General features: G+C 45.6%; 2 protein-coding genes across 2 annotated transcripts in view; one reads left to right on the top strand and one right to left on the bottom strand.

The window, feature by feature from the left end:
- Positions 1-9,385, top strand: part of LOC111963356 (MAP/microtubule affinity-regulating kinase 3) — a 39,833-nt gene extending 30,448 nt beyond the window's left edge. The window contains exons 10-16 of the mRNA XM_070443272.1: positions 865-964; positions 2,122-2,234; positions 2,340-2,487; positions 2,603-2,805; positions 2,920-3,023; positions 4,513-4,779; positions 8,716-9,385. Of these exons, the coding sequence (XP_070299373.1) occupies positions 865-964; positions 2,122-2,234; positions 2,340-2,487; positions 2,603-2,805; positions 2,920-3,023; positions 4,513-4,779; positions 8,716-9,055 (1,275 nt within the window). The 3' untranslated portion in view covers positions 9,056-9,385. The remainder of the gene's footprint in view (positions 1-864; positions 965-2,121; positions 2,235-2,339; positions 2,488-2,602; positions 2,806-2,919; positions 3,024-4,512; positions 4,780-8,715) is intronic.
- Positions 9,386-9,443: 58 nt separating this feature from the next.
- On the bottom strand, positions 9,444-13,819 carry LOC111963358 (creatine kinase, testis isozyme). The gene is made up of 8 exons (XM_023986745.2): positions 13,710-13,819; positions 12,829-13,030; positions 11,874-12,028; positions 11,607-11,739; positions 10,917-11,088; positions 10,503-10,626; positions 10,159-10,348; positions 9,444-9,787 (listed from the first exon to the last, which is right to left on the bottom strand). Exons 2-8 carry the CDS (start codon positions 13,019-13,021, stop codon positions 9,609-9,611), a joined length of 1,146 nt encoding a protein of 381 aa, XP_023842513.1. The 5' UTR covers positions 13,022-13,030; positions 13,710-13,819; the 3' UTR covers positions 9,444-9,608.
- Positions 13,820-14,001: the final 182 nt, after the last annotated feature.

The raw sequence follows: 14,001 nt of genomic DNA, 5'->3' as shown, positions 1-14,001 counted from the left end.
TCTCTCCATCCGCCCTGCCTGCCATCTCTCCATCTGCCGCCTGTGCCATCTCTCCATCCGCCTGCCTGCCATCTCGCCATCCGCCTGGCCTGCGCATCTGTCCATCCGCCTGCCTGCCATCCGCCTGCCTGCCATCTCTCTATCCGCCTGCCTGCCATCTGTCCATCCGTCCATCCGCCTGCCTGCCATCTCTCTATCCGCCTGCCTGCCATCTGTCCATCCTCCTGCAATCTCTCCATCCATCCACCTCTCCATTCCTTGGGCCGGCATCTGCTCGACACTCATCACACCGCTCTCTTTTTGTACTGATTATATATTCTCCATTCTCTTTCTCTCCTCTGTTGGCACAATACATAATTCATGATCCCTCTTGTTTTTATCTTTCTTGTTTTCTGAGTTTTAGGCAGAGCAAAATGCAGGCACCAGCACATAGTTGTCTTGGTTTCTGTGTGTTCACGTTGTGTGCTCACATCCATCCTCATCCCTCTTGACACTAGAAGTTCAGATTACATACAGTCCTGCATTGAAAGATGTCATTTAGAAGAGATATCGGCCTCGTGGTTGTACATTTCCTATTATCATTATCTTGTAAACCCATCGTACACGACCGTCCGATTGATTGGTGAGTTTGTTTGAGAATTAGATTAGACTGACTTTAAATGACGATTCAGCTTTCAAACAGTGGAGCATTGATTCGAATCAAAATCTCATTTCCAATTCTTATTTTTAGAGGAAATCACAATTCAATTTGTTATTTGAGTGCAATGAGGTGAAATAAGTGAACCTTTAAGTGGATTTAAGAAAGCGATCATGAGTTAAAGGACCCTGTTTTATGAGGACTCTTTTTTTAACATTTTATTTCAGCAAATCATGAAAGACCGCTGGATCAATGCGGGATCGGAGGAGGACGAGCTCAAGCCTTTCGTAGAACCAGAACAGGACATCGCAGATCAGAAGAGAATAGGTACTAAGAGGAGAAAATGACTCTTGTTTTTGAGCTTCACGAACTCTAACGTGTGGAGGCAGCAGCACAGCAACATAATCGCTCTCAGTATTTAAGCACTTTACAGTTTTCAAAAGAAAAAGATAAAACGCAGCATAAAAACTACTTCTGCAAGAGCCTCCGAGAGGGAGAGACACATGAGACAGAGAGAACCTCCACATCTTGGCCTGGATAAAAGCACTAAGGGGTAGAGGGAGGGGGAGAGAGGGTGTACATGCTGAAAGATGTCCTCTGGAGTGTGGGGGTATTGCATAACAGCAGCTGGGATTTCTGTCAGAGCACGTTGGTTAGAGGGAGCTGCCAGTCACCTAGCGCAGAGAGAAAGAGAGCGGGCGGGAGGGAAAGATGAAATGGAGCACATGTTTCACTGAGGGCTCTGTAGTCTAGTGGAGAGAGATCACGTTTCAGGGCGTTCCCCATCTCATTCACCCAGTGGAGAAGCACTGACTCCTCAGTGGGTTTAGTGAAGCCTGATCTGCCTGAACACATTGATTGTGGAGCACTGTATAGCCTAGTGGGGAGATGGATAGAGGGAGCTGATGTATGGTGGAACTGCCGCTCCGGGAGCTTCCCCACCTGGCATGCTCCTCTCAATGTGATGCAAGTAGCGCAGTGGGGGTGTAATCACTCCCCATCTTCCACTGCCTCCCAACCAATCACTTCCACCCCCGCTGTGCTGCTTGCATCACCTGTCCTCCTCTGCTGACGGATGGGGCGAGAGGGAGGAGGGGGGCCGGGTGATGACACCTGAGCTAGAATGCAATGCTGACTCACTCGCATGATGAGGTTGCTGCTACATTTAATAAGTGGTGGAACATCTCTTGTCGTTATGGTGAAAAAGGAAGATATACTATGTTTGCTTTAAATGAGTCAGAGGAGAAAGTGTGCGTAATTGCTTATGAATTTTTTATCTATGTAGAACACACTAAGGATGTGGGCTGCTATTGGTTGCTGATACTGGCGAATAAAGACCTTTCTGGTATTATGGCATTCATTTTGGGCTGCAGGATTGGGGTCAATTCCATTAAATGAAAAGTCCCTTAAAATAAGACAGTTTTTGACAGTGCTTGTGGAGGCCAGGGCTGTATATGTGAACTCATGTCTCTGTACTGTTCCAGATGTAATGGTGGGGATGGGCTTCTCTCCAGAGGACATCCAGGAGTCTCTGGCCAAGATGAAGTATGATGAGATCACTGCCACCTACCTGCTGCTGGGGAGGAAGTCTTCTGAGGTCAGAGCAACACAATGGATAGTTGTTGATGTCTTTGCTCTAGTGCTTAGTATATCCATTAGTGTCCAATCTTTTGAATGTGTGTGTTTGTAACCTTTGACCTAGCTGGAGCCAAGTGTTTCAACCTCCAGCAGCAACCTGTCCCTGGCTAAGCCCCGGCCCACCAGCGAGCTCAATGGCCAGTCCCCCTCACACCTCAAAGTCCAGCGGAGCGTCTCCTCCAACCAGAAACAGAGACGCTACAGTGATCAGGGTGAGACACTCTATCAGTCAGTCATTAACAACCATTCAGAGGGAATTCTCATCTTTGACAAATGCGTTTCAGCTCTACCATTTCCTCTCTTCCTCGTTTTCTCTCTCTTCTCCAGTGGGTCAGAATGTTGCCCCAGGTTCAGGACACCCTAAGAGGAGCCAGACCAGCACGGCCGAATACAACATCAAAGAGGAGGGAGGGAGCAGTGTCCCCGGGGGGCGCTGTGTCCCCCCACCCAGCCCCTTGCTGGGGAACGCCAACAACCCCAACAAGGCTGATATTCCCAATGGCAGGAAGGGGGTTACCACTGTTCCCAGCGTGAGTGTCTGCTATTCCATCCCATTATCAATTGTATAACATATTCTTACACTTGAAGTGGGGATGAATCCTCCATTCCGATATGATGATTTGTGATATTATTCCACCCTGCAGAATAACACTGGCTCTGACGGGATGACGAGGAGAAACACGTACGTGTGCAGCGACAGGAACGCTATGGACTGTCTCTCTGTCATTCCCAATGGGAAGGAGAACAGGTAAGGAACAGGCTAGAATTTTACTGTGTTCCCTGTGTTCTCCACATGGCATCAGCATTCAACACAGCACCTTCACTGTTTCTCCCCCCAGGGGCACAGAGGAGGGAACTATGTGTATCAATACTGTTATTATTGAGAGAAGTTATTGAAGAAAAACAAGACCAGGCCTCCAGGGGAGAAATATCCTCAATGTTGTGCTCTTCATCTACTTTCCCCCCATCGCTTCTCTACTTTCCCCCCCCATCGCTTCTCTACTCCCCCCCCCATGGCTTCTACTTCCCCCCAGCTTCTCTACTTCCCCCCATGGCTTCTCTACTCCCCCCCCATGGCTTCTCTACTTTCCCCCCATGGCTTCTCTACTTTCCCCCCCCATGGCTTCTCTACTTTCCCCCCCCGATGGCTTCGTCTACTTTTCCCCCCCATGGCTTCCTCTACTTTCCCCCCCATGGCTTCTCTACTTTCCCCCCCATGGCTTCTGCACTTTCCCCCCCATGGTTCCTACTTTCCCCCCCATGGCTTCTCTACTTTCCCCCCCATGGCTTCTCTACTTTCCCCCCATCGCTTCTCTACTTCCTCACCACCACTTCTCTTTTTTGGCCCCTTTTTCCCTCCCCCCAACCTTCTGGTTTCTTCGTAGTCTGGTCGTGTCCCAGTATGACTGAGACGTATGCCTGTGTGATGATTAGCCCGTCCTCTGGCTTTGCCCCCGTGTTGACTGGCTCGCCCACCTCGGTCCAGCTGAGGTACCAGGCCTCTGACCCTCTGTCTGCCTTCCCCTCAGACTCAGACTGGGCCACACTGCCCCACTCCCACTCTGGACTTCTGTAAGCCCAAGTAAGACGGCAGGCAGGGCCTCCAACTGTCTGTCTGACCTCTCACCTCCCAAGTGTAGACCCGTCTCACTGTCTCAGGACCTCTCTAACCCACGACAAGGCTCACACATGCATCCCTTTCATGGACTCCATCTCTAACCGTTGTGGTGATGTCATCTCTCCCTCTCTCTAACCTCTTGTAGGAGACAGCCCCACCCTTTATTATACACACTCCTCTGTTCCCTAATTTTTCCTTCATCGTCTGCTTGGACCTGTGATCCCTGGTCTGGCCCTGGTCCTGGTCTGGCTCTGGCCCTGGTCTGGCCCTGGCCTTGGCCCAGGTCTGGTCCTGGCACTGGCAGCTCCACTACCTACCTCTGGCTTGACTATCCAAACCTGTGTTAGTCACTCCATGTTTCACCAAACAAGTTTTCCTCTCTTTGTTTAGTTCTATCTGGATATTAGGACTCCAACTCACTTCAACAATATCACACTATAAATGAACATTATTGACACAGATTAGATGTCATTTTAGAATTTAGAGTTTAGGACTTGAAGGTAAGATACTGGTGATATGATAATGGCCCAGCTGTTGATTCTATGTATAGAACTGGTATGTACAGCCAGGTGTTTGTCTTTCTTCTCCGTCTGATCTATTCCCTCCGTCCTCCCTGCAGTGTGGCCGTGTCTCCTGGCCAGCGGAACCCTGTGGCATCCACCCACAGCATCACCAGCGCCACCACGCCAGACAGACTACGTTTCCCACGAGGCACGGCGAGCCGCAGCACCTTCCACAGTGGTCAGCTGAAGGAGCGCCGCACGGCCACCTACAACGGGCCCCCAGCCTCACCCACCCTGTCCCAAGACGCAGCGCCCCTTTCCCAGACCCGCAGCCGCGGCTCCAGCAACCTCTTCTCCAAACTCACCTCCAAACTCACACGCAGGTAGGTGTCCGGGACTACAGCTTCATGCCACTCAATTCAACTATGAGTCCAAGCCCCTAAAATATACTATGACTATATCTAGCTATATGGTTTGTTTTTAATCCTTCTGAGTGGGCTTTGAACGGCGTGCTTTTTAGCATCATGAATCACATTGTGTGGAACATCCACAGTCCTACTAACAATAGATTGTTCCAGAAGCACTGATAACGTAGCCTGGGTGCCAGTCTGAGAAAGACATCAAATTAAACATACCTCAAGTGTAAACCAGCAGGGAAAACCCACTTGAATTTTTGTCCAGACTGAGTAGATTGAACACATCTCAGACAGGCAGCCAGGCGACTGTCAACAATTCGGGGTTGTCCCGAGACTAACCTGACATGAGGAATAGAAATCAACATATGTCATTTGAACCTTCTCCTCCTCGCCATTGATTCCAACCACCCTGTTTCTTTTCGCTCATTTCAAGTTTCAACCAATCATATTCTTTCAGTTTCTTGCCTCATTTCACTGTTTCTGTGTGTTTGCTGATTCTGTTGTAGAAACATTTCCTTTAGGTTTACGAAAAGGTAGGACCCCTATTACCTTCAGTGTGTGCAATTAATCAACTAAAACCAGTACTAGGACAAGCTGGAACTGACATACTGCTTAGAACCTCTGTTTTGTGACAGTGATTGGTCTCAGGCTTCTGGAGTTAACGATGGGTTAGATTGTAAGGGCAGTGTTGCTCTCTCGATCGGTCAGTTAGTTAAAAAATCCATCAACAGCCAACAGAAAGCTTGACACTAATCAATCTCCAATGCATGCAGTGGGGACGGTCCTGCTTACAAAGTTGCTATTGACTCTGATTTGTTTTTCACAAAGTAATGATTGATCTGTAGTGAACTGTTGTTCCAGGTAAGTTTGTGTTTTTTATGTAGACAGATCTGTGCTTGAAAGGTAGACAGATTATATTTGTCTATTCTAACTTGTCTTTATCTCTGTCCATAATTGGATTTTGCTGTATCTTCTTAGTTGTGACCAATGCTCCCTATAATAACTTTGCTGGCTTGTAGGAATGTGATGGACTTTGTGATGTGGCGATGCAGGATATAGAGTATTCAGATAAGAATTATTGTTTATAAGGCTTTGGGAACTTCAGTTTGTAATATTTCTTTGTGGAGTCGTGTTCACTTGTTGGGAACCGAGAGGGTTGTGAAATACTTTTTGTGAACCAGGCGTTCTGATGAGCAAGACCAGAGGGATTTATGTCTTGATACATCAATTTGTAAACATTTACAAGCAGATGGTCTGGCAGGTCAGGATATATTGTTTACAAAGCTGGGACAATAGGCAAAGCTCTCCCACCATACCTCCTCTTCAGACATAACCTTCTGTTCTTCAGTCTGATTAAGTGACACACTGACATCTAGTGGCTACCAGAAGTTCTACATCTTGGGAAGTTGTCACCTTTTGCAACACTTACATATTTCTTCATTCACCAGGTCCTTGTCACTCATTTCATTTCTCTGTTGATTCTTATTTCTGCACAGAGTAACATCCTGGAAACGATTGGTTTAAGTATAGGGAAGGAAGTCTCTTGTCTCAGTAGTAGGCAATGCGCTTTGATTTCTGTGCCCTCCCTTCACTCTTCTCCTCACTATTGTACTGCTGTGTGCCAATGTTTCCCTGACCTTTCTGTGCCTTTTAACCTTGGACCTTTTCACTGCTCTTCCTCCCTTCAGGGTCAGTATTGACCCGACCAAACGGCAGATGGCCAAATCAGGGCCTGCCATCCCTTCTGCCCAGGGAGCAAAGACTCTTAGTAAGTCTTCTGTTCACCCACCTCTCCCCTTCTTTTCTCCCCCTTTTTATTCTTCCTTGTCATCCTGGCATCATCGGCCTGTGATCATGTCGAACATCAAGTTTCTTTCTCTTTTCATGTATCCGTAAAAAATACAAGCTTTTTTTCAGAATCCATTTTTTCTTCCAGATTCAGCAGCAGAAGATATAGAGAATTGTAGGAAGTCGCAGATGGAGACCTAGAGTAAGGGATCATTTCAACCCTTATGTCCCCACAAGAGTTAGTGTCAGAGTTCTGTGTGGAGAGAACGAATTTGTATACACACCCCAACACAGTCACATTCCCTTCTCTCCAGTATGTGTATGTGACAGACACTCCCAGCCCCTCTCCCTGTCCCAGATAAAGTCTCAGACCTTTTTGTGTCCCTCATCCCCCTGGCTTGAGGCTGATATCTTGCCCACTAACTAATACCCCTCCAGGAATCTAACTTCCTCTACCCTCCCGTAGAATCATTTCAAGGCTAGTCTGCATGTGTGGAGCACAAAACTCATTAGGGTCTGGACCTGGTATGCAGTCCCTGTCTACAATGGCACTATGACTGGTTGCCTGATTGTCTTTTTAACCAACCACCCTCTTCTTTGGGGTGGCAGGTAGCCGAGTGGTTAGCGCGTTGGGCCAGTAACCGAAAGGTTGCTAGATCGAATCCCCGAGCTGACAATGTAAAAATCTGTCGTTCTGCCCCTGAACAAGGCAGTTAACCCATTGTTCCTAGGCCGTCATTGTAAATACGAATTTGTTCTTAACTGACTTGCCTTGTTAAACAAAGGTTAAATAAAACAATTAAAATACAAATATGAATTCTTGAAACATATCCAGTGTCACGCCGAGAGAAGAAACATCGGACTAGGGGACCTCTGTTCTGCTGTCTGTCTAGAGTAGACCGCATGAGTCCTCCCACAATAGCCCCAGTCTGCATGCACTGACCCAAATGCTGCGTTCGTAACAAAGTGGGTGGTGGGAATTTACCAGTTGTAAACAGTTGGATCATTCACATGATTTTAACTAATTGAGAAACGCTGATTGGCTAATGGCCAACAAGCTGTGTAAACCATAAACAAATTATAGTGTTAAAAAAACATATTAATAGATAGCTTTTTATAAATAATGTTTTGTTGCATTTAACTGCTGTTCTCGAGGTCATTTATTTAGAAGGTGACATCAGAATGAGAGAAGTGAGCTCAGGATGATAGACGAGTTTCCCACTAGTAATTTCCAGTTTGAGGTCCGTTGAAGTGGATTTTTTCCAGTCGTATGTGGTAAATTCCCACTTGGTTACGAACACAGCATAATTGTGTGCGCAAATGTGTGGGTGTGTGGACTGTAGTTCCACTGTATGATTTTGTTTTTGTCATGTTGGGGTGAATCTCTTCACGTCACCAAGCTGTCATACCATCATTCAACACATTTCCATTTGTGTATCCCCTTGCTCTGTCATCTGTTTAAGCGCTTTTTTTTGTTCCTTTGCGTTAAAGAAGCAAGAAAGTTTGAACACCAACGAGACTGATCAGTGCACAGGTTTCATGTCAATACTTCCATAATGAGGTTATAGTAACCTTGGTGGCTTTCTTGTTTTTATAACTCTATAATATACATGTTATATATCTGTCAATATATATATCAGTGTTATCTGTTCTTAAAATTACAAAATACTCTTTTGGAAGTCCACATTTAGTGTTTTTTCACTTCTAATCTTGCTCTACTCCCTCAACTGTCACAGAGTCTCAACCGAGTTTGAAAGAAACGGGAGATTTGAGAGCTCAAGGTGAGGTGTAGGTTGCTTTCTCAGCCTGATATTCCTGTGACTATAGGCTTGATATCACTTCACTCCCAGGCCCAGCTCTGTTCTCCGTTCATTTTGTCAGTCAACCAATAGTTCACAGGGTTTACCCATGCCTCACCTTTTCCTCATTGAGTATGGTGCTTCATGACCATCTGTTTATTGCATGCTCTGCTAATTGACCCTTTGATCAACACCTTGCATTATTTTGTCTATTCATGGAAGACCCTTTTAAAACATATTGAAGGAAATACTGTTATACAGATAGGAAAATGCACAGCTTTAGTGAATTCAACTTTTTCTATCTCCTTCCTACCAGTCGCCATGTACCTGGGGATCAGAAAGGGGAAAGTAAAGACGGTAAACCCCGCTCCCTCAGATTCACTTGGAGTATGAGGAACACCAGTTCCATGGAGCCTTGTGACATCATGCGGGAGATACGCAAGGTGCTCGAGGCCAACAATTGTGACTACGAACAGCAAGAGTGTTTCCTGCTGCTCTGTGTCCATGGCGATGCTGAGAACCTTGTCCAATGGGTGATGGAGGTGTGCAAGCTGCCCCGCCTCTCCCTCAATGGCGTGAGATTCAAGAGGATATCAGGCTCATCCATCGCTTTTAAAAACATTGCTTCCAAAGTCACCAATGAGTTAGAGCTATGAACAAAAAGGGTGAAAGTATAAGCTGTACAATCTTTTTTTTACAAAATACTGAGTATGTATTGAATGAGTTTGGCAATAATCACTGAATTACTAATAACTACAGTATATAATCTGGTTGTATATGGTTTGTCATACTGAGAAAATTGACCAATAGCATTTGTCATCTCATGAAAGTTAACCCTTTGAGTAAATAATGAATCTGACTTTCAAGACAGCCACACATTGTTATACACCATTTCTTTAATTTCAAAGAATGTATAAGAGATGGAGTTCATGTAAATGCTCACATGGTAAGATCACCAATGTCTCAATAAAATTCTGTAAACTTGGCATATTTAAGTTCTAAATCTGAGGATGTGCAACTTCAAAGATGGGAAAGAAAGAAACGTGGATTGAAACAGTTTTTTTATTTTCAGATCCACTATCACAATGAAAGAGGACCTTGTGAGAGTAAGTGCATTCCAGGATAGTGTCACACATTCATTCAGAAGTGCATTCCAGGATAGTGTCACACATTCATTCAGATGGCAAAGGGAAGCAATCACAAGAGTTTTCACTTCTGGGTGGGCATGATGCCGTCGATAGACTGGCCTTTCTCCAGCTTCTTCTCCATCTCAACCAGCAGCTTGACTCCATCCACAACCATCTGCACCAGCTCCACCTCGGAGAAGCCCAGGCGATCGGCATTGGAGATGTCGAAGGTTCCACCCACGGCTGCGGTGTCTACTCCACCTGAAATAGATATCAGAAGAGGGACTGAAGAAAGATTCACCCATTTTGAACATTGTATCGTTTTGGTGCATCTGAGCAATGCTCTATCGATTCCTGGGGTCATTTCATGTTTCCATGTGTATCGGAGCCATCACTGTGCAAGCAGGCAGAAATACAGCCGGTATGTTGAGTTTTGCATCATATGAGGACATACAATTCAAAATGGGTGAATAGTTCCTCCTTTAACATAGCTACAATAGTCCTTTTAGAGGAATTCCAGCTTTAATGCTAGAACTCGTCGTTTTACAGCCTTAATGTAAGTTACCCTGAGCAACAGAACAGCAAACAAACACAATTAGGTATCTGGTTCAGTAATGGAACATTTTCTGTACCTGTTCCACGTTTCTGAAGCCTTAGCCTCTTGAGTACCTCCTCGAATTTGGCATGCTTGCTCATGTTGGGGATCTTGACGTGGACTCCAGCACGCAGCCCTGTTCCCAGGTTGGATGGGCAGGTGAGCACGTAGCCTAAGTGCCCGTTCCACATGAATGAAGTGCCCTTATCTTTGAACAGGGTTTCAATCTGAGGAAAAGAGATTTGGGGGTCAAATTAAGAAAAGGATTACAAACATCGATTGATCATTGCCAGCATGTTTTCACACATGAATATGGCAAATTATGATTCATATTTCATTCTCAAAGCCTTATGAATGTATTCCTCAGATATTCCCTCTCACCTTTGTGAGGCCAGTACAGAAACGGTTGAACACCTCCTTCATGTTGCCACCCTTCTGCATGGAGATGACACGCAGGTGGTCCTCCTCGTTGACCCAAACCAGGAAGGTCTTGGTATCATTGTGCCTTGAAGATTAGAATAAATAAATGTTCTATGGTCCTCTGACAAGGTCATGGACAGTGGCTTATGAAGCCACCACCAGCATATAAACTATTTTGAACTTTCTCCCTTCGACTTACCAGAGATTTAGGAACACCTAGTTTGAGGGTAACTACATTTCCTATCCCTCTTGGCAGTCATTTACTTGAATAAGTTGGAGGGTAGAAAGTAAGAATGACTTCAGTGAGTAAGAACAAAACCAAATTGTAATGCCTTTGAGGACATCAAGTATGGGAATGGGAAATCCCTGTCTTACCAGATCCCCCTGCCATCGGGCCAGTCCCGGGCCATGCCAGAGGCCAGCAGCAGAGGAGACACAGGCTTGTCAAACAGGAAGTGGTCATCAATCAGCTGCTGCTGCTCAGCATCTGTCATGTTTTTCAGGGCGTAGTACTTCCCCTTCAGGTCACCGGACAGGGAGTCCAGAGCTGCAGAGGAACAGATGTGTCAGATACATTGTCTGAGGTTACTGGATGAGACTCCATTACGTGGCTTTCACTAATCTGTTGATCACATTACAACCATTGGACCCCAGCGATGGGGTCCAATCCGGCCCACGGGTGGGGAAAACTAACCAAATTCGAAACAGTGTAGAAATGATAATGGACCTACATTCATAGTTTCTTGACTGTCTAGCTCGCTAATATTCACCTAAATTAAAGCTAGACATTCAGGGAGCATCAAATTCCAAAAACGATAGAGGACCAATTTTCCCAAATGTTGACAGCTGGGAAATATAACCAAATGCAGTTCCCGGGCAAAATGACGGACACCCCTGGTCTAAAGCGATCCTTTCCGGTCAGTAACAGATGTAGAAATACATTCACATAGTTCACCACTAGAGGGGACTCTTTACGCAGTAATGTTGCATCAGGGACCAGGCATCATTCTGAGAATGGCATCCACTCAGAGCCCCAGCCCACTTTGGGTGGGTTTAGGTGAGTACCTTCAACAGACATTTTCTCAACGGCCCTTCGCTCTCCACGGCTGCAGTGTGGGGGCAGACAGAACCCCCGGATGCTCCTTCCTGTTCGGACACGGGAGCTAAGGACGTAGTTGGGGTCCAGGTCATCTCCACCCTGTGAAAACAGACACCAAAGTTGAGTTCTGAATTCTCCGTGACTTATCAATACTGGTCAACTTCCTGCAGTGTACACTGTTGAATATGAGTCTCAGACCACTGTCAACCAGGGACCCATTTAAAGGGCAGTACCTTCAGGTTGTTTGGGTTGAGGTCGGTCTTGTGCTTGTCTGTAGGCTTGTATCCTCCATGTCTGTCCTCAATGATGGGGTCCAGCAGCTCCTTGAAGACCTCGTATGTCTCCTCATCTCCAGCCACACATCCCACAGTCATGATGAATGGATGGCCTGGAATGGGGGGTGAAAAATCAATCAGGGATGGATTCAATTAGGAAACAAATTGTAGAGCATGACAGATTAAACAGTGACAACCTCACTCAATACTTAGCATTTCATTAAGCTATATACAGGCGGAGTCGATAGACTCCGGATGGGTTAGTTTTACCAGGATTATCAACCCCCGTCTGAATGACACCATCTATGGTTAAGCCGTTGGCGGTGGCACGGTCTCTGAGTTTGGTGAACATGTTCTGGGTTAAGACCTTGGCCATGTGGTTGTTGTGCTGGCCTAGGTCAGGGACAGGTGACAGACAGCCTCTTGGTCAGTTTGGCCATCTTATCATTTCTGAACAATAACAAAACACATTCTACAGGGTAAGGGCATGGTGCATGGACACTACTCATTTCCCCTCAAAAAGGGTTAGGCTATACTATTTCAGTTCATATGGAGTCACCAGATCATCACTAATTGCAGTGACAACCTATGATGAGTTACATATTGCTAAGTTATTATTATGGTATGCTTGACCAATAAGCATTATTCCTAAGTGATGCTTGACCCCTGCTGGATAACAACATAAATAAAAAGGTTATCCGAAACAAATCAATGCCCCATTGTGCTTTGAGAGTTTGGTACTGATGCAGGCCAATTGAATACCTGCAACATTCCACTTGAAGACATACTTTCATAGGGTTATATTACCCATCAGCAAGGTTACCGTGCAGAACAAAATGGCATGCCCTCACTAAACGCACATTTAAGAGGCAGAACAGATGGCTTAATGGTTGAAAGCTGCTTGGGTCTTTACCTGGGTTATCAATCCCGGTTTGAATGACATCATCCAATGTAAAACCACTGGGCGTTTGTTTGCTCCTTAGACGCTCGTAGATGGCAGGAGTCAAGATCTTGGCCATATGATTATTGTGCTGGCTGAGATCTGGGTACTCCTCACTAGAAGCGTACTTCATCTTCAGCGCGTTGTGGGTGTTTCCGAACGGCATGGCTGATCCCTGGACGCAACATGGAGTGGGGTAAAAACTGGTGAATGTGATCTTGAAAATAGTACAAATAGGCCTACGACAGATCTGTCAAATACTTGGTTTTTAATCAGGTGCGTGCGAGTTCAAGGCTGAATATGCGCACTGCAAAGTAGCGGCGGCACCAATGATGTCGGATCGCAGTCACCGCACTTAACCACAATCAGACGAGTATAGGCAGATGTCGACAGGCATTTGATAAAGAGAGGTGGAGTGATGGAACTCCAGTCAAATGCCAAAGATTGCGCAGTAGCGTCATTCCAATCCGAATAACTATTTTATAGTGCTCTAGACTGGAGTGGTAAATGCGTGTGATCATGTTGGAAATCATATCCAAATCACTCAGCCCTTGAAAAAAAAAAATGTAGGGTAGGCTATGCCAGATTGTAACAGACCAAAGCAAGATATTCAAAATAACAGGGTCTCGCGCTCGAACACGGCTACAGGCGTTATACAATTGTTTTCATTGTCTTTTGTTATCGAAATGTTCACGGAAAATGAAAAATATATATGGATGGACACAAATAGCCAATAAAATTTCGCCTCTGTTAAAAACCAAGTACTTGCTTAGTCACAATGAGCTGATTTGGGGTTAAAACGACTTATGCCATCAATGAATGTCATCCTGAACGAGTAGAAATAGTGGTCCTACCTGCTGCCGAGGCTGGTCACTACTAGGTGGGAAGACACAACGAGACCTATTTTTCCGACCGTGGCGAGCAATCACTTACGTTATTTGGCTCTCCGGTGGAAAATGTTCTTGGAGATGGTTCTTTATAGTAGGCGAACTCGGCTCCCATTGGTCAGTATTTGTAGTCCATCTATTTGTCGATTATTAGGCTATACGAGATTGCAGTTTTCATATGTTCCTTTGGTCTTTCTTTACCAATGATGTAGCCTATATCTACCCTGGATTGCTGCTGATGCTATGTATTGGCCTGTGA

Source organism: Salvelinus sp. IW2-2015, linkage group LG4q.2 (genome assembly GCF_002910315.2).
Source record: "Salvelinus sp. IW2-2015 linkage group LG4q.2, ASM291031v2, whole genome shotgun sequence".
NCBI lineage: Eukaryota > Metazoa > Chordata > Actinopteri > Salmoniformes > Salmonidae > Salvelinus > Salvelinus sp. IW2-2015.
Note: the sequence above shows the minus strand (reverse complement) of the source record. Positions and strands in the feature narration are given on the sequence as shown.